This window comes from Athene noctua, chromosome 2 (assembly GCF_965140245.1).
Source record: "Athene noctua chromosome 2, bAthNoc1.hap1.1, whole genome shotgun sequence".
Taxonomy (NCBI): Eukaryota; Metazoa; Chordata; class Aves; order Strigiformes; family Strigidae; genus Athene; species Athene noctua.
In genome coordinates, this window is record NC_134038.1 from 492,282 (window position 1) to 512,256 (window position 19,975).

The following is a 19,975-nucleotide window of genomic DNA, read 5'->3' on the forward strand; positions in this document are numbered from 1 at the left end:
AACTCTGCTGTTGTAGTTACGTGACTTTCCAATGACAAAACATCCCCAAACTCCAACCATCTTTTCCCAGAGTGCCATAAACGCCACCAGCAAAAGCTCTGGTGCACATGAAGTTATGCCAGGCCAGGAGTCCCCTCAGGATTAGCTGTTCCCTGGGGATGCTGCAATGAAAACTCCGCTGGCAACCCCCCATGGCCAAGCGGGTTTGTGGGTCCTGCAGCCCGGCCCCGCCGCTGCCCCCCCGGCCCAGGGGAAGAGCACAGACACCCACCAAGGCGGGTTCCAGGTGCATCCCACCACCCAGTACTCTGCTCCGCACACAGGGGGAAAGGCAACACCACTGTCAGGGCAGGGTGCAGATGGGCACCTCGCCCCCCAGGCTGCACCCAGTCTGGTAGTCGCGGGGAGCGGAGCCCCGTTTGGTCCAAGGACAGGGCTGGCTCCGAGCCCCATCGGCCCCTCGCTTCACTCTCCAGTGCTGCTGCTGCACCGGCGTGTGCCAGCGCGGGACCCCTCGCTCCCTCCGCTCACACCGGGCTATTTTTATCAGATAAGCAACCATTTCTATTTCGGGTCAGCAAGGAATCTGGCAATGCGGTGTGCTTTTTCCCAGCCTTGCCTCTATCACTCCTCAGTCTAGTGGGCAGATCGTGTTTTATCCTGCAGCCTCCAAGGCAAAGACAGAAGAAATGCATTTGCAATTCCGATCCATCACTTTGCTCCAGATGCTGAAACAAATCCACTTTTAAATCTAATTAACAAGTACAGAGAACGAATCAATGGCTGGAAATTGAAGATAAACAGAAGCAGACCAGGAGGTAGAGATTGTTCATTAACTAACCACAGTGACATGCTACTGGGAGATGGAAAGTCTTCTCCACTTGGTACAGTCCAGAAACCAAAACGAGACTGTCAGTGTTGTGCTGTGGTAGCTGCAGGTGTTCCGGGGTGGGGTTGTCAACCCGGTGCTATGCACAGGACAGCCCCTAACAGCTCCTTGGTGCTGTGTTGGCAGCACCCAGGAGTTCTCCGCAGACATCAACTGAGGGAGAAGCGGGCGCAGGCGAAGGTGTCACTGGGAGGAGCATTTCTCCCGCAGCTCTCAACTGGAATTTTCCAACTGGGGTTTTGAAAGTACACAAAGGAAGCAGGCTCACATCTCAGCCAGCCTTCGTTAAATCTCGCTCACAAATGGACCAGTACACCGCAACAGATCAAGGCAAGGCAGACAACTATCTGCCCACTTCTTTAGGGGCAATTTTTGGGGGATTCTCATGACAGGTCTGTGCCTCCTCCTGTTCAGCCGTGTGAAGAACAGCAGGGCCTGCAATTCCCTTGCAGGGAGCTGTATGGCAACGGGAGATATGCAGACAGTGCTTAGGGGAAGATGCACATGGTGAGAAAGCTGGCCTAGAGACAGGAGCAAAGGGAACAATGCAGTGGGAACTGGGCAACAGCGCTACTCATCTGAACGCAGCCCGACTGTCTGGAGACAGAGGAGCTGTTCCCTGAGCCAGGAGCCCTCCTGCCAGCCCGACCGACGCGCGGGCGCAGCCACTGCAGCTCCTGCGGGAACGCCGGCCCCGACCCCAACCTCCCTGCACTCACGGTCCAGGCAGACATTTGTTCCAACAGAGCAGAGACAGGGCTGGGCGAATGACAGCTGGGAAAAGACAAACGTGGGCACCAATCGGCCCTTCCCCTGCATGGGGACATTTATAGATGCCGCCCTACAGCCCGGCATTCCAGCACGCTCGGTCCCACATGCCAGTGCCAAGCGTTCCCGGCCGACGCCGACCCCGAGGGACAAGTTCCCAAACCCTGCTCTGCTCTGCACCGCCCCGGGGCTGCTCAACACAGAGGCAGCTGCTGGCGTGGGGCTGGCTCTCCCCGTGTTTCCAGCTGCTGAGTTACACTAAGAGATGCTAAAAATATGCTGAACCTTTTCCTGATGATACTGTTCTGTGTGAACAGCCAGGAGAGAAAACCCAAAAGCTGGGGAGTAAGGGGAGGAACAAAATGTGACAAAGCTGGGGACAAAGAGGGATGAAATCAGTGCGAAATCAGAAAAGCAAGAGGGCCTGAAGCCAGTGAAAGGACAGATGAGTAGGAGAGGAGACTGGTCTGGATGGAATGAGATGGAAACAGTAAAGGTAAAAGAAATGATCCTGAAAGACCAGGATGAGAATGCAGAATCTGATGATGACAGCAAAGGGTGGTCTCGCTGCAGGAGGAGGAGAGGAACGGAGGGGAAGACCAAGGGGGTGTGTGAAGGTGCAGGCAGAAGCCCAGTGGAATGGGTATGGTGCAGGGAAGGTAAAACATGACCAAAGGAAGCAGAGGTGAGATTTTAAACAGCACAGGAAAGACAGATGACCTGGTAATCTGTGAAGTTTGTGAAATCTGGATTTTCTCGAGGCTGAGTGGCCATTACTTAGTGGGGACTGAAATGCAGGTCCCAGGGGCAGGAGCACCCAAGGGCGTGTCAGGGCTGAGTCGGGACACGCCGTCACTGCCCCTGTGCCTTCTGCAGTCCTAGACGGGTCCTGACTTTCCTTCAGTACTTCTGGTATCAGCACCCTGTGTCCCTCCTCCTTCCTGAACGACGTCCCACAATGAATTTCCAACTACGTTTTGCACACAACATTGTCATCTTCTGTGTTAGGAAGAATCTTGCCCTCCCTCCTCTGCAGCTTTCAGTAGCTGCTTCCCCCCCGTGACACATCCCCAGCTCACACGTACCCTCCTCTCCCGCTGGGCTCTTCTCCTGCTGCCTTTGAGGTGTTTCCTTTTGCATCTCGGCAACTACAGGGGCCGCTTCCCTTCCCGACACGGAAAGCAACCTGCCTCTCTGCTCTCCTCGTTTTCTTAGTCCAATGTTCCTTCTGCGGCTCCTTCCCGTTTCAGACAGAGCCTACCCCAGTTCTGCTTCCCCGTCACCTCTCACAGCAGGGTGCCAGGAGAGGGAGGGGCGCAGGGCGAGCACGGCTCCCCCCAGGCAGGGACCCACATCTCGACAGCCCCTCACTTACAGTGCGATTGCCTCTCTGCAAGCCGCTGCTGGGCAGCGCAGCCAGGGTCCGATAGTCCAGGCGCAAAGGTTCACTGGTGATGTTCTGGAGAGGGGCAAGGGGGGGAGCAAAAAAACACAAACACCAGGAAGAGATCAGGCCAGAAGTCAACTAAATCATCTAGAAAGAGCAATTAAAAGGAAACCACCCCTAGTAATAACCAAGGCCTTATCTCCAAACTCTGCAGAAAGTTCCCATTGTGTGGAAATGAACGTGGAATTGTTCCAAACGCAGCCACGGGGACCCAAGAGAGGGGCCAGGCTCGGGAAGTGCTGCAGGGAACGTGCTGGTCTGGGCCCCTGGTCACCCACTGCTGCACAGACCCCCACCATTCCTCCGGCCCCACGTGCACACGTCTGCTCCCTCACAGGGGCAGAGGAGAATGGGACATACATACCCGTTTTCTCCAAACAGCATCCAGAAAGGCTTCCAGTCTGGATTTGGAGACATTTGGGAGTGCGAATCCACAATTCCTCTACCGTATCTTTTCTCAACCTTAACTCACCCTCATTGTATAATCTGTTTGATTTCGTTTCCCATTTGCATTTGGCTGCCTTTCTAATTCTAGCCACTGTTTTTCACCATTCCTTTCTCAATCATGTTACAGATTTCTTCCTTTCTTCCTTTCTGATATCTTCTCTTATACCCAAAAGTCAAGTGTTTTGTGGAGGGGGAGAACAGAAGTTATGGGAATGAGCACTTCTAGAGATTTCTCCAGCCTTCAAGTCCAGTTGCATCCCTTTTCTGCAGCTCTCCAACCCTCCCACCATGCTCCTCACCTCTGCCTCTTCCTCAAGCTGCTGTGTGGCTGCCTCCCGCTCCCTACGCATCCACTCCTTCCACGAGACAGGACAGAGTCAGAGCAGCGTCCAAGCAGCGCAGGCAAAGAGAGAGGGAAAGAGGTCAGCACCATGCTGGGCAGTAACTCCCGAGGGGACAGAGGAGCACGGACAGGAGGGGCCGAGCAGAAACCCAGCACCTATGCTGGGCCCCTGGAAGAGGAGCTGGAATTCTGCACAGCACAAGGGATGGGAACAGACACCCCGCACAGCGCACGCCGGGGTGTCACCGGGTGAGGGGAAGAGAGCACATGTCTCCAAGATCCTCAGCAGGGTCCACCCTGGGGAAAAGTCCCCCCAAGCACAAGGGAAAGGAGAAGATTGCTTATGGCTAGAAGAGACATCTTGACAGAGCACAGGTGGGAGAGGCTGGAAGGGAATGGAAAAACAAATCTACAGAGTGCAGGCCTAGTTGTCACTAAGGGAAAAGACCTAAAAAAATCACATGCTTGTTAATAGCCTGACAGCCACAAGACTATATACAGGGACAGAACCCGTGTAAGCATAAGGCAGGGCTTATAATCAGCTGGTCAGATCTCAGTCATTCAGCACAGCACAGGAGTATCCTGCGAGTGACCAGTGGGTAATCTCACAAGCCCCAGCTACGGGCTTGCTTCCAAGCTGCAAGAGGAAGGTAATAAGACGTTACTTGTCTTAAAGAATTATTTTTGTGCCCTTATACTTCTGTGACTCTTTGCCCAGCACCTCTGCTGCAGCATGAGGGCTGTGGACAGAAGCATCCTCCTCCTCCTGCTCTGCTGGGCACTGCAAGCCCCTGACTGCTCCTCTCCAACAGGCCAAGGTGGGGAGGATGGGAGGGGGAATGACCTGAAAAATAGGGAGGGAGGTAACTGAGAAGCACCCAGGCCCTGCTCTTCAAAAGCTTCTGTGCATTTACCACCAGCAAATAATCATCATCCCACATCACACCCCGATCTTCAGACAATAATGAGCAACATGAGAAGACACTAATGCTCTGGAGGATCACAAGACCCAGGCTGGTATTTAGGGATATTTAAGCTGAAGCCTGTTCTGAATCTGGTTATGCTGATTTTGAACAAGCGTTATCTGTAAGGTGAGTGCTCACGCTGACATCTCACATGTGATCCTTCTCTGGGGTCTCCAGCTCAGAGGGGTGAGAGAACCAGCCAGCCCAGATGGAGCTGTGGAACAGTCAAACCTCTACGGGACTAACAGTGAGTACAGCAAAGCCCATTTCTTCTGTTCACAACCTTACTGTAGGGAGACACGTTTCACTTCCGCCACTCTTGTGCAAAACTGAACATGAAACACTGAAGTATTAGAGGAAAGGCCCCGAAATGGTGACATGAACAGTATTACTGAGGATCTGGCACTGAGGTGGGAACTCCCTGCAGCATCACAACGGCTACCAGACAGTGCCAGCTCCATCGCTGGTACAGACTGAATCATCAAAACCAGTATCACAGACAGAATCCCAGTCTCAAGGTTACACTAAGAGGCAACAGCAGAAAAACTGGTCTTTGCTTCTGGGTCTCGGGCCATGGGTCCTGAGATGTCAGAGGAGTCTGGAACATCCATTGCAAGCTCCTCGCAGTAACCGAATGGAAGGGGCACCAGGAAACAGGAGAGCCTGTAGAGGCCCAGGCAGTGCTGAGGCCAGGCTGCAGGGCACTTCCCAGCTCTGCAGGGGCTGGCACAGCCCACACTGCAATTACACTGCACCACACTACAGGGAGAGAAAAGGCAGCACATACGGGAATACAGACCTTATTAGTCCTTAAATAGGCACCACTGCAGCCTCAGAACATTGCTTTACAATCTGGCAACAGTAAAACATCCAGAAAACACGAACCACAATTACTGTGCATCGTTCAGCCTCCTGGAGGAGCAACGGTGTTTGCTCTAAGATGCCCACCACTGTTTTGAAATACTGCTGGTGGCTGAATGTATAGTTATTGCTAGGTTTTCTTCTTTTAATCATTTCAATAAAATTTCAAGTTTTCCATAAAAAGCTATCATAACACCATCGGCACTTTTTAAATGAGATATGGCCCGGGGCTACCTCACCAATCATAAAGGTTTTTCTGGGTTTTTTTGACAGAGCCTCTGGGGTATTTTAAAGTAATCTCACCATAAATTTTGGGAAAGCCTTTAAGACTGAACCAATGCAACCCACTCAGAGCAGCATGGTTTTGGGGCCAGACTTGCTCTTGGTTTACCCAGGGGTGTTAGATAGTGACTCAGTGCCTGAAGTCTCCTTGAGAGTATTGAAACCCACATGCTGCCAGCACAAAAATGGTAGGAACAACCTTTACTGCAACACTAACACGACCAAATCAGGTTCTCTGAAACCACAACAAACCACTTCCAGTGCCTTCCTGGGCAAGGAACAAGTCATTTTACAGGGAAAATCTAAATCTGATCTGAATTGGCTCTGCTCTGAGCTGAACTGAGTGACCTGCAGCGGTCCCTCCCCACCCAAATTATTCAAAGATTCACAGAATAGTTTGTGTTGGAAGGGACCTTTAAAGGTCTAGTACACCCCCCTGCAATGAGCAGGGACATCTTCAGCTAGATCAGGTTGAGGATTATTCTGTAAGGTCACTTTACTTCACTGGAAGAATTCCCATCTAAGAACAAACCCCATCAGAACACCCTGCAGATACTTAGGACAGGACTATCCCTGCAGAGGTGACACCCATCTGGGCTGCAGGCCAGCAGAGACAAAGCAAAGCTTCCAAAGGGAGTCTGCCACACACTCGACCCCTTCTGCCCCCCCACCCCAGTCTGTCATAAAATCCTACCCTGCACAGCCCACGGCAGTCACTGACAGCAGCCAGAGCGGGATTACAGAAATACTGAGTGTATGTATATGTATATTTAATGATTACACATACTCCACGCCTGAAAAGTCATACAGCCATTTTTTTGCTCATTGCTCTGTCCGCTGACAGTCTGTGCCATTGCCTATTCAAAACCTTGACTGTTTTTCCCAAACCAAGTAAAATCTCAAGTGTTAACTAGAGTTATAAAATCTCCTCCATCCACAATTGCCAACACAACTAAAGCTGAGTAATTATGACTACAGAAATACTAAATATTTACCTAGGGTCTATCTAAATTGGAAACCTGAAGAAATACCTGCAAAATGTACACACACTTATCTGCCAGGAGAGCAAATTCATAACTGACAATACTGGAGAATTCAATTTTCCTTCATCTTTCAAAAGAATCTGAGTGAATAAATTACAGTTCTGAGAGGGGTAACTAGAAAACCCGAGGCCTTGAGGGGCTGGACCTCTACTAATCTGTTTCTGTGAAAGGCTGAAATAGTGGGCAGAAATACAAAATTCTCACAATGAATCAGGAAAAGGATTGTGTGAACTTTGGAGCACAGACTTGTGACTGATGGACAGCACCACCTCTTCAGTTCAGGCCAGCTCTGAGCTGCGTGTTCTCATCTTTGCTCATCACAGCTCTGTCAGGGCACGGAGCGCTGCACAGAGAACTGATGACACGTGGGACTTCCACGCTAAGAGGCCGTTTTTCTCAGAGTTGCAGCTTGGCCAGAAGGTACCAGCAGGTAAGAGAGATGAACTCTGTGGCTAACAGAGGAGCACCACCAAGGAGGTACGCAGGGAGGGATGGCAAAGCCACCTGGCAGGCAGCGAGCCGCGCAATGCTCTGAAAAGGCATTAATAACGGGGCAGAGAGACTCTGGGATTTTCCTCAGGGCTCACAGGCTTGGCAGAACCACTGACAACAACAGATTCTGCTACAGGAAAAATCTCTCACCACTTTCTCCATTTCTTCTCTCTCCCACTGAGTTGCTTCTCTCACCATTTCCATCTCCTAGGAGAGACCAAAGGTAGAGCCACTTCACCCAGTGCTCTCTCCCACTCGGAGCACCTGTAACCTCAAGCAGATTTCAGAGTCCCCTCCTAGGGCACTGCTGATGAACGTGCTGGGACCTGCTGATCCCACAAAAAGGAAGTCCGCTACCCATTATGTGGCAGATTCCATGCACCAAGGGAGACACTAGTGGCTTTCAGACACTTTTTCCACTCCATAACACTGTAGCCAGAACACCCACCTTCTGCAGGATCTCCAGCTCTTCAGGGCTTAGATCCCGATCAATAGAAGAGATACTTTCCAGGCTGTTCTTGCGCCCAATACCAGTAGCAAAAGGGTTTGCAATAATTCCTGGAGACATCTACAAAGCAAAGAGGCAATAAAACATGGTGGAAGCCCGCAGTGTGCCACACAAACAAATTCCCCATCTTGGGCTCACAGATACCCAAGATGATCCCAGGAAAATCAGAACTCTTTCACAACTTGAAACCTTATTTCAGCTGTCAATTACTCAAGGGACTTGAGGCCTAAGAAGGGTGAGTTTAAATTGAAGCAGGTATAGAAGGGGGATAAGGTGACCAGGGACTGGGTACATAGCCTAGTGGAGAATAAAGAAAGCTTACTTGTTAAACCTTGAAAAAAGAAAGCTAAGAGGACATGGGATTCCTACGGGTAAGTGTTTCGCTGTGGGGAAAGGCAAACACCAGTAAACAGATCAGGAATTTACCTTAAATATAACAATGGCACAAGAAAAAATAGGCGTAAGTAGCCTGGACAAAAATAGCCTGAAAACTACATTTCTAACCAGTGCAGTCACATTGTGAGACAGTTCTGTGATCAGCAGAAGAGAGCTGTTAGAGGCTACTGCTTTCATGAACTGGCAACCACCTCCAGTTCAGGGTGCAGGAGACCAGACCTTGAAACCTGGGACCTACAGAAAAATAATCCACAGCTACAGGCTGGGAAAATCCAGCAGTATTGTACGAAGAAAGAAGCGGGATCCTGCAGTGCTGGTCCCCAGGGGGGGTCTCACCTCGATGGCAGCTGCGGCCTTGGGGTCGAAGCCATCGCACACCAGCACCAGCAGCGCGTCGCCCACGCCGCGGAGGATCTGCACGGCCTCCGTGTGCGTCATCCCCAGCAGGCTCTGGTGGTTCACCTCCAGGATCCGCAGGCCCACCTTCAGGCGGCCGTCCCGGGCTGCAGCCCCCGAGGAGCTCACCTGCGACAAACGGGCAACCGGGTGTCACTGGGGAGCGTGGAGACGGGGGCGTCAGGAAGGAGGGGACAGCGGGGAGAGGTCAGGGAAAGCCTCTGGAAGTACTTCAACACACTTACGGAGGGGCAGGAAAGGAACGTGTACAGTTTAGAAGAGGAAATGGCTGTGGAACAAAGCTCTTATGGGATATAAAAAGAATCTGTACTGGAAAAGTGCTGTCCCAAGGAAAGAAACTGCTTCTGTTTTGACAATGAAGCAGGTGAGAAAAAGCTCTCACTTCTAGGATTTACCTTCACAGAAAGGGAAATGTGATTTTTTTTTCTTGGGAGAGAGGTGGAAAATGCAAGCATAGAGATCATTTGTGTGGATAAATGAGGCATAAAGATTTTTCATGGTCCTTGTGGCAGAGACAGGCGTAACAAATGACATGTCTGTTATACTCCATCCTCTCTTTCAGAGAAAGAATGTGTAACTCCTTTTTCTTTCCTCAGCAAGTCACAAGAGCTCACACCCGCCTCATGTACACAAGCTGTCACCAGGGGATGCAGCTACATGCAGTACATCGATAAGGCACATGAAAGCCAGAGTTTGCCGTGAAGAGCAGGAGCATCCACGTGTGTCTGAGGAGAAACATACACTGAGGCACATGCTCTGCCACCGGAACGAGCAGCAAAGGCAAGGGGGTTTATTCATTTTTCCCCCTTCAGAAGAAGGAAAAGAGGCTGCAGGACTTGCTGTGGATACAAAGTGAAAGAAAAGGAAAAAAACCAAAAATCCAAACACACACAAACAGGAGGCTGGGGAGAAATATGCAAAGCTGAGGAAGTGAGGGGAAAAAAAACCCAAACAAAACTGAACAATGGTGATAGGAGAAGCTGCTATCAGGAATCAGACAGAAATACCAGACGCAATTAAAGCACCTTAGGGAGAGGAGCAGGATCGCCAAATGGGCATTCCTTCATCTGGTGGGAAACCAAAAACCCAGGAGCAACGTGGGACACGGGCAGAGCCAGGCAGACCAGGTGAGGGCTTGGTACAGGGAGGCAGAGCCAGCCCCCCGGAACGCCGGCGGACAAGGAGCGCTGCGGCCCGCAGGCCCATCCCACCCCGAGGCAGATGTGGCGGATCTGCCTCAGGAGAGCGAGGGCAGCACAGGGGCACACGGGGGGCGAGGGCACCGCGGCTGGCTGTCAAGGTGGGGTGGGGGCAACGCCAGAGGAAGGAAGGAATGGATGGACTACTGCACATCACCTACTGCTGGGAGCAGGGAGGCAAAGAAACCTAAACCAGACCAAAGGCACCAGTGTTTACTGCATGTATGAGAGCTGTTTTGGAGAAAACAACAGATAAATGTTTAATAAAGTACCTGTAGAAAGAGGAGAAAAAATGCTTCATGCATTTTTTAATTTTTTTTTTTAATTTTTTTTAGGTTTTGGGGGAGGAAAAGCAGCCATGCGTGCCTACACATAATTTCTTCAGGGCTGTAAAACACTGAGGTGTGTGTGAGTGCGTGTGCATGCACAAGGGTTGTCACATGCAGCTGAATGGAAACAGACCAAGTACTCACAGTTTCTTTTCCAGGGAGAGCAAGTGCGTAAGTGTGACAGTAGAACAGCCAGAAATAATGGGAGGAGGTGAAGTTAATGCAGAAAAATGTCCTTAATGCCAAATATCATCTGTATTATTGACACGTCCCTGAGGGACACTGAGCTGTCCCCACTGAGACAGATCCTGAATTTCAAATTGCAGATATAATTTATACTTCTCATGGTATTCAACTGGTAACGCTTCATCAAGAAGGTTTTAAAACTTTTTTTAAAAATGATCATTAAGGGACTCAGTGGAAATGCAAATTAAGAAAAACTAAGGAAAAAGAAGGTTTTAATCAGACATCCAAGGAGGAGGAAGAAGCAGCAGCACTACTTTGTCTCTCAGTTACTGGAAATGCAAAATAAAAGAAGCAGAAAACCATTCTGGTTAGGACAGGTAAGAGAGATAAAGGTGAAGTAACAGAGTTGAAGTGAGAGCAGAAAAGTTCAGTGTTTTGGTTCTCCACAGGCTAAACCAACTACTATTTAAAAAAAAGGGGTGTGTGTGTGTGTGTTAAACTAACGCTGCAACGGGGCTAAACTGTAAACCTTCCAAACCCCCAAACGCTGTGCTGCAGGAGACAAAACCAAACCTAATGATGAAAAATAATTGCCAGTTACAATAACCTTAGGTTTTATTTTACTACTATTACAAATACTGCAGTTGAATGTGCAACTCTTTCTTTGATGGAGTGAATTTACTCTTTTAACTTTAAAACTCAGACAAAGAAGTTATATCCAAGTAATAATGGGTGCTGAGTATTCCCTTTCTTTGAAAGCAGCCAATTATTAGAAAGGGTTAACTGGCAGTTATGGAGTGTCCACCCCCCAGCAAGGATTATTTAGACCTCTAGAGCCAGAGCAGAGTTTCTACCCCACCAGGGATACCAGTGACACTAATGTGAACATCCAGAGTCCCTCTCTGGTCAGCAGCAAGACCAAAAATTACAGTACTTACCACCATGCCCTCCTGCTAACAAGGAAGAGGCAATGCTTTTGGTAAGGGTCAGGAGGAGCATAACCTTATACACAGTCATTACTGAAAAGGAAAGGTGTGCTACTTCTTGGGGAAAAGTGACATAACAAATAGGTATGCACACAGGCAGCCTTTACAAAGGAAAGAGGACAAAATTACACACGGTGTGGCCCAGGAGGAAAGGTGAGCACTTCCTCAGGCTTGAGAGGAAAGAGCACCCATATCTGAGTGGGCAGGAAGGCCACAAGCACTTGGGGGGAGCAACAGGAATGGAGAGGGAAAGGGAAGATGTAGGGGTTCATGTTATAGGGAAAAAAGCAAGAAGAAACGCAAGGCAAAATGAAAGCAAACATAAGAAATGAAAGAAGAAATTCTGTCGCTGTTGCAGAGAAGGAAAACTGGAACAGATGTGCCTCATTCCGTGGATGGAGAACGCTCCAGGGAGAACTGATGTGCCCAGTGGGAAGTGGGGAGAGCGTCCGAAGCCAATTCCACAGGGACACCCCCCCCGCAGCCCTGGCACTGCAGGCAGGGGCTGGTACCTTGGAGATGAAGATGCCTTCGTCGGTGGGATCGAAGGGATTGCCAGCGTGACCTTTCGCTCCGCCCCGGATGCTGATGCCCAGCTTTTCTCCTGGTGCCTTCTCAATGCATATTTCCTGTAAACACAGAAACACTCTCCTTGCTTCTGGGCTATGTTCAGACTGGAATTGGTGAGGAAACACTCCCTAGGAGCTGCCACGTTGTGAATACCCCGAAAAAAACTTGAATTAGACCCCTTCACTCATTTGGCACAGTTTACTCCTTTTGATGAGGCTCTGCCCTTTTCTGTATTTCTGTCTCCTGTTCAGATCTCCACGAAATCTGACCACAGTATCACCATGGGCACAGCGAGAGACCCTGCCCTGGGCACGTGCTTGCTACAAGAGACCAGATTCTGCCCAGGAGGAGGAAACTTCAACCCAAAGCTGTTGTATCCTATTCCCAGACTCCCAGCTAGGTAAAAAACTGCCTTCAGAAGTGATCCTTGTGTAAAGAGAGGTGCGATTCCCCCCGGTCCCTCCCTCAGGACCTACCTGCATCCCCGGTGGCGGGGGATCTCTCCTCACCAGCATGGTCAGCTCCTGGCTGTTGGAGAGCAGCGCGTTCACCGCCTCCTGGTGTGTAGCATGGCGCAGGTCAATGCTATTGACCTCCAGGATCCTGTCCCCCACACGGAGACCACTGCGAGATGCCAGTCCACGGGGAATGACCTGCAAAGAATCATTAATACTACAACTGGAGAGGGAAATTCTGTCTCTCCTTGGAGAGACACTGGTTGTGCCCCATGGCTTCCCTCCAGTGTCCTCTGAGGCCAGTTTTGACTTCTCTCTCCGCAACCAAAGTTCCCCAGAAGGTAACATGTCTGTGAACACTGGCACAGAACGAAGTAAGATTTGCTCTAAAGTGTCATTTGACATCTTATATGTTCATTTTCGTCTGAGCCAATCCTGTGTCAGCTGTTCCGTTACTGTGCCTGTGGCTGTAACCAGAAGCCAAGACAACGTTCTCACAAGGACTCTGAAGGAACTCAGACGTTACCCTGCAGGGCTGTTGTAGGATGGGCATCATCTACCATTACAAACGGCCACTGAGCCAGAGCCAGTGCAACCCAGCCCTCCACAAGTGCTCTTGAAGGGATCTCGAGAGCTGCATTTACTAACCAACAAACCTGATTTCTACTCCTGGTCAAACAGCAGAGTCAACAAAGAGAGTAAGATCTGTGAGCATGCGGATAGCAGGGCTTCCTGGGGAAGAGTTTGGCTTTGGTAAATGCAAATCCTGCCTCAATGACCTGCTGAAGCACTGTCAGAGAAACAATGAACATAAGAAGGAAGGAATCTGGTAGATATAACTTCTGGATTTCCAAATGGTCCGTCACAAGGTCTGAGCCCAAAGGCTTTAGAGAAGCTGTGCCTGCTGGGTGGGAGCAAGGGCCACCATAATGGGCTGAAAGCTGGTCAAAGGAGAGGAGACAGAGGGCAGGGCTGGACAGTTGCTGCTCAGGACACAAAAGATCCACTGGTGGGGTGCCCGAGGGACTGGTGTGGGCCTGCTGTTATTCAGCATGTCCATCTGTGACCTGAAAAAAGGAGTGAGCAGTGAAATCTCCAGGTCTCATGAGCTATTGTGCTGTTTTGAGCAGCCAAATACCACCCTGGTGGTAGGGAACTTCAAAAGAGGCAAGAAAACTGGACAAAAAGACATGGTGTGAGCTTCAGCACAGACAAAGAGTCTATGGAAAAACCGTAAACTGTGCACACGCCACAGTGAACTCAAACTGGCGAAAGCTCCTAGAGACTGTCACATGTTTTCTGAAATCATGGGCTCCACACGCAGAAAGAGACAAAAAAAAACCCAACAAAAGTTCGGCCATCATCAGAAAGGGCACAGAGACCTAGACAGACAGAATCACCCACATCCCCAGCACCGCTCCGTTCCCTGCTCCTGAGATGGCAGAGCAGGAGGGACCCAGCCCCCACGCAAGGACAGGGGTGACACGCCACAGGGGGAGGTGGCTGGCCCCTCCGAGGAGGGACCCAGCTCCCGGCGTCCTGGGCTACAGCCAGCGCCTGGGACCTCTCCCAAGGCCCCTGGGGTGCTCTGGTCGAGGTGCCTGGCTGGGGGGTGAAGAGGCTGCAGGATGAGCTGAGCCACTGCACAGCACCAGTGAAAAGGAGCAGGAGAGCAACGGGGTCTTTGCAGAAACCCTGCCACAAGGAGCTCAAAGCCCGTGTGGGACAGAAGGGTCAGGAGGGGCTGGGCTTCAACCAAGGGCAGGGGCTCCCCAGCTGGGGAAGGCTGGGAGCTTGAGGTGCCTGGCCACAGAGGGCAGAGTCCTCCTCTACTGACATGCCTGACACAGGTACGGGGCCCTGCAGGGGATGAGGAGAAACACGCTGTGCAGAAGGAGACACCCCAGAGCGAACCAGAGTCAGCACCCAGCGAAACCTCCTGGAAACCACCTCTGCAGGGGACAGAGGCGCACACCCGCCCAGGAGGGCTGTTGCTAGCCAGGGGCTCGGATCCAGAACATGTGGAAGACAGCAAAGGCAGCAGCGAGCCCTCGCAACGTGGCGGGTGGGAGCAGTGAGCTGGGGGGAGCGACTGTTCCCCACCGATCGGGGCTCGGACGCAGCGTCTGGGGCACGAGGCAGACGCTGATCAACCGGAATGAGCGCAGCAGGGGGCCAAGAGCAACAGGGGTGTAGAGAATGCTCTGTACAGAGAGAGGCGGGCAGAGCCGGGGCTTTCCATTCTTGGGAACAGAACGTCAAAGGAGATGTTGCTGCTGTCTTCAAGTACCCAGCACAATGGTCCAGAGAAAACAGAGACCAGGCTCTTCTCAAAGGTGCACAGAGGTACAGGGAGAGAGGCAAGGGATCCAAGTGGGAACAAGGGAAATTCTGGCTAGATATGGGGAAGAAAATGTCCAATGTAATAGTAGTTAAACACTGGAAGAGGAGCCCAGAGAGGCTGAGAGATCTCCATCTTCAGTGATACTCAGAACTTGAGTAGAAAAGGCCCTCAGCAAGCTGATCTAGGCTGACGCTGCACCTTCACCTCTGTGGGTCCCTTCCAACTCCAAGGATCCTGTGATGCCTCACACTGAGAACGACGCAGTGGGGTCAGAGAAGGTCCAGAGAAAGGCAACTAAAATAATGAGGGCATGGAGCAGCACCTTGCAAGGAGGAAGGAAGGCCACGACTCCTGAGTTTGGGGACAAAGCTGCAGGAGGAGAATGAACGAGGTTTACAAGACTAAAGGTGGTGAAGAAGCCGAATACAGGAGTTCTGGTCACCAGCCCGGCACCACGAGAACGGAGGAGCCCTCGGTGTGAGCGGTGGGATGCGGGTTCAGAGCCGCTCCAAGAGGGCTGCCTCAGGGGACAGGCAACGACGTGCTGGGACTTGCAGCCACGGGTCTTAGAGGAGACAGATTCAGCAAGTCCAAGGGGGAAGAGACGTATGGATGTGGATGGGGCTGGGCAGGGATGTCCCCTGTAACATCCCTAATCCAACGAGTGTGGATGGGCAGGACTGTGAAGGGAACGAGCCGCAGCCAGCGGCTGGCTGGTGTCTGAACAGCATCAGCTGGTGCCCCCACTGGAGAGAGAACGTCGGGTGGAAGGGTGCTGGCCTGAACGCAGAGAGCACTTCTGTTCTTCCTCCCAGTCACACATCCACCCCACTAACACTTTCTGAGTGGTGGCTGGTTTCCTGAAACGCCTGCATCTTTCCAGGATTTGGTAAAAGCTAATGTAAGCTCAGCAATTTCAAAAGCTGACTGTCCCCAAAGAGTTCAGCATCAACGATAGAGGTTTGCAGGCTTTTACATGCCACTTAGATTTCTACAACAGCAGCAGTATCTCTACTATAAGCTAATGCTTTACGTAGGCACACATCCCTCCCCATCCCTTTGGTTGTTTTTTTTTTTTAATCTATACTGTACTTCCCAGGCTCTTGCACCAAAACCCTTCATCTTGACCCCACTAATGAAAGAGCAGGATGCCCACAGCTCGGCTGCTCCCACAGGACTCTACCTTTGAAATGAAGACCCCTGGTTCATGAATCCCAAACGGGTGGCTCGAATGGTCGCTGCCTCCTACGATGCTGAGTCCCAGGGGACCACCCGCTTTCACGAGGTGAATCTCCTTGAGGGAACAAGAAGCAGAGTCAAAGGCAATAAGGGGTATCACAAACACTGAGAGACACGGAGTCAGGGATGCTCTGTGCGAGCACGAGGTGAGTGCCTACAGGGCAAGGGGCCTCCCCGTAACCTCCCACACCCCGGTAACACCGTGGGCCGGTGCCCACCAGACCACTGATTTTTCAAGTGAAAAATACCCAAAATTACAGGATGCCACAGTTCAACGGACAGACTCACCTCAATGGGGTACTGATCCTCCAGGCCTTTCGAGAGGTGGTTCCTCTGCAGCGCCGGCGTCTCCTCGGGCGGGCTCTGGCCATGGCTGGGGGGCGGCGGTGGGGAGTGCATGCGCAGGCGTGGGGCGCCCGGCGCGTCTCCCTCGCCGAGCTGCTCTGCACCCGCTCTCTCTACCAGCAGCACGATGGTGGGGGAGGATGCGGTAAGCAGCGCTACTGCCTGATCATGCCTGGCTTCTGTCATGTCTACCCCATTGATCTAGAACGACCCGCAAACAGCGTCAGACACGGCCCAGCACCTCGCTGAGCGCCCTGATGGACCCGTCCTGCTGCAACACTGCCCTTTCTCAGAAGCCTCTTCCCCAGAGCACTCTAACTCACCCACTTCCTCCTGTCTGGCAAAGGGACAGAGGCACCTGCTCATCCACCCTGACCACAATTCTCTTCCTAGACAGCGTACCAGCCCCTCTCCCACCTTCCTGCTGCACCTCCAAGCCCTAGCAGCTCTGGGGATGCTCCAGGAGCCCATGTAGACCATGGATGATGCTCCAGCTCCTGAGGGACCCCAAAGCCAGCTATTGCCTGGGCTACACTGTGGCTGGCTCATTACCAGGAGGGTCCCTGTCACACCTCCCTGGCTCCAGGAGGGTCCTTGTCACTCTTCCCTGGCTTTGCATTCCAGCTTTCCTGCTGGGTCACGACAAAAGCATCCCAAGAGGCTGCATTAAAGGCATGGGTCCAAAGATCTCAATATGGGAGGAAGACAAAACAGTGACTCCCAGAAGTGATGCCACAGCACACTAATGGGCCAGAGCATCAGCTGCCTCTGCACAAGGCCATTCGCCCCTATCAGCCGCTCTCAAAGCCCAGACACAGGCTCTGAAGAGCATGATCTGACGTGGGACAGGACTGGCCGCTGGGCTGCTGTCTGCCCATGCTGGGCAAGGCCATGGCTGTGTGGGGAGGTGTCAGTTTTAAGTCATAAAAAGTGCACCCCAGGTATAAAATGACTTGGAAGCACTGAGAAAGATACTCTTCTTGTCCACAGCCACTGAGTGGCTGACATGAAGGGAAAACTAGAACTCTTTTGGACAAAACCCCATTATCCCACATGCTATGCCAAATAATTTCAATCCTCTTGTGGTACCAGTGGAAGATGCAATGCTTCAGACCAAGAGGTACTTCCAGCACACACAGTGAAGCAGCAATGTCAGTCACACAAAGCACTGAACTCATCTGAAGAAGGGTGTACTGTTCTCATCCTTCACACACACGGATCATCTAACGTAAGTTATCAGGATGTGCAGACAAAAGCTGCTGCAACAGGCAGGGGAGCGGAGAGCCTTTCCTACAAAATTAAGATTTAAGACAGCTTGCCTAGAAACTCAAAGGACCAGAAAGGATGTGACTGTCTCCAGAAACATATGAGGGGCAGAATATTGAGGAGAGCCAAGCTAGAAAAACACTGCCAAAAGGACAAAGCTTCCCATTAAAAAGTTGAAGGTGAAAATTAAAAATGTTTCTAGGTCCCAGAAAAGCTTTCCAAAATGAACAACAAAGACACAAAAATAACAGCTGTCAAGATGGAGTTTGATCAGCTCACGGGATAACAGTGTGGCTTTGTGGCAGCCACAGTGACTGGACTTTGCAGCCCGACTCCTCACGGTCTGTTCCCGAGAAGCGCCGTGGCCGCTGCCGCGCTGCCCCCCCGAAGCCGTTTGTGGACAGGGCTGACACAGACCTGCTGACACGGCTGTGCCCAGAACCACCAGAAACGGCCTCACCCGACCTGCCCACCCGGGACCCTGGGGGCTGCCCCCACACCAGAGGAGCCCCCTAGCCCCGCGGCACCTCCTGTCCCCAGAGGGACACCCCGGCACCTGCTGCGGAGACGTGCCGCCTGCCTCCACACGCGGGAAGGCACCCGCGTGGTGCTGAGAGCAGGCAGCAAGCAGCAAAGATAACGAATTAAACACAGAGGTGCACAAACCTCGGCAAAATGCACCCAAGGGAGCCAAGACACCAGCGATGGATCGGTGGAGGAATCGCTCAGATGGGAACCGTAAAGAAGCGCGACCAAAAGCTTGGTAATCGACAGGCAGAGGAAAGGGAGATGGTCAGGGGTTATCAGAACAGCTCTCGTGGGAAGGAGCAAACTGGCTACAGGAAACTTTAAGGGGGATTGTGAGAATGTGCAAAACTTATTATGGGATGTGTAGCAGAAGGATCACAGGTGGGAAAGAGGAGTGGCCAAGGAGAGGGGAGGAACAAGCAAGGGAAAACGGAGTGGGCAGTGAAAAAAAAGAGGCTGATAACAGGGAGGCTGCTGGTCACTCGGTTTGTCTGGCCAAGCCCTGTGCCCAATTACCAGAGCCTGCTGCACCTCCTTATCAAACTCTGTCTGTATTTACTGTGTGAGTTTGCTCTATTCTGGGTACATGTGCACAATCTACTAGTAACATTCAAGTTGGAGTAGGCAGCAAGTAGGAATCCAAAATGTGGAAAGACTCAACAGCTGCCCAGAAACTGGATAAAAGACTCAGGGTCTGACCAAAGAGCCTTGAAGAACCTGACACTTGGGCCAGAAACCGAAGAGACCTGCGAACATGAATATTTATGGGAGTTGAGTGAGGGAGTACGTGTGTGTGTTCCACTAGCAGACCTTAAACCTGATCAGCCAGAGGGTTGGAACAGGGTTAAATTCTCTGTGTGGCTCATGACCTGTGAGGACTCTCTGTGTTCACGTGCACCTTTAGGCACTGCCCTGCTTCTTGTCTGTGTAAATCTGTGGCCAGACGTGTCTGCAGTGTTCCATCTTCAGAATCTGCACTCAGCCTTCCCTGGGGACAGGGAAAAGTGTCAGGCTTGTGTCCAGTGGACTGGGACGAGAGGATCCCCTCGGGTCCCCCTGTCTGCCAGACACACAGATGACACACAGCAGAGACCTGGCCCTTGGGTTCTTATCACCAGATCACGGCCAGCGTCCTCCGCTGGAGCCGCACACACTCCTGACTTCACACATTCCCCTCTGTTATTTCTCTGCCATTGCCAGGAAGATGAGAATGGTCAGACTGGGCCAGACCAAAAGCACAGTGGTACTTCCCACACGGGAGCTCCCTGGGTCAGAGCTCTGTCGTATCTGACAGCCCTGATGGCCTTCCACTCGTTAGCATCTCCATTACCTGGCAACCACGATGCCTCCCCAGCCTTGGACAGCTCATTGTCAGGGGCCTTTTTTGCCATGTCTCTGCTTAGCAAGACAAGGACAACCAGTGCAGTCCAGCAAAGTGCCCAGGGGAGGGGAAGGGGGAGAAGTTTCATCTGTCCCTTCCCAGCTCCACCCATGTTGCTGTGTGCTGGGGAGTTACAATATTCTGGCAAATTCCTTAGTGACCAGAGCGCTCTCACTGGGACCCTCATGTGTCACTATTACTGTTCGAATCTCCCCCAGGATCAGTTTTCTTCAGTCTCCTCCCAGTCCTATCCCAAAACCCTAGCTGCCCTTAGCCCCTGCTGCCAGTC

General features: G+C 51.7%; 1 protein-coding gene across 23 annotated transcripts in view; it reads right to left on the bottom strand.

The window, feature by feature from the left end:
• The window catches only part of SCRIB (scribble planar cell polarity protein), a 109,171-nt gene that overhangs the window by 35,365 nt on the left and 53,831 nt on the right, over positions 1-19,975 (bottom strand). For 13 of the 23 annotated variants that reach the window (XM_074898230.1, XM_074898237.1, XM_074898235.1 and 10 more), the window contains 9 exons: positions 16,455-16,712; positions 16,111-16,221; positions 12,605-12,781; positions 12,071-12,187; positions 8,778-8,966; positions 7,986-8,105; positions 7,688-7,744; positions 3,851-3,907; positions 3,033-3,116 (listed from right to left, as the gene is read on the bottom strand). In XM_074898230.1, the coding sequence (XP_074754331.1) occupies positions 3,033-3,116; positions 3,851-3,907; positions 7,688-7,744; positions 7,986-8,105; positions 8,778-8,966; positions 12,071-12,187; positions 12,605-12,781; positions 16,111-16,221; positions 16,455-16,712 (1,170 nt within the window). The remainder of the gene's footprint in view (positions 1-3,032; positions 3,117-3,850; positions 3,908-7,687; positions 7,745-7,985; positions 8,106-8,777; positions 8,967-12,070; positions 12,188-12,604; positions 12,782-16,110; positions 16,222-16,454; positions 16,713-19,975) is intronic. The other 10 variants (XM_074898249.1, XM_074898245.1, XM_074898246.1 and 7 more) reach the window with 5 other exon arrangements.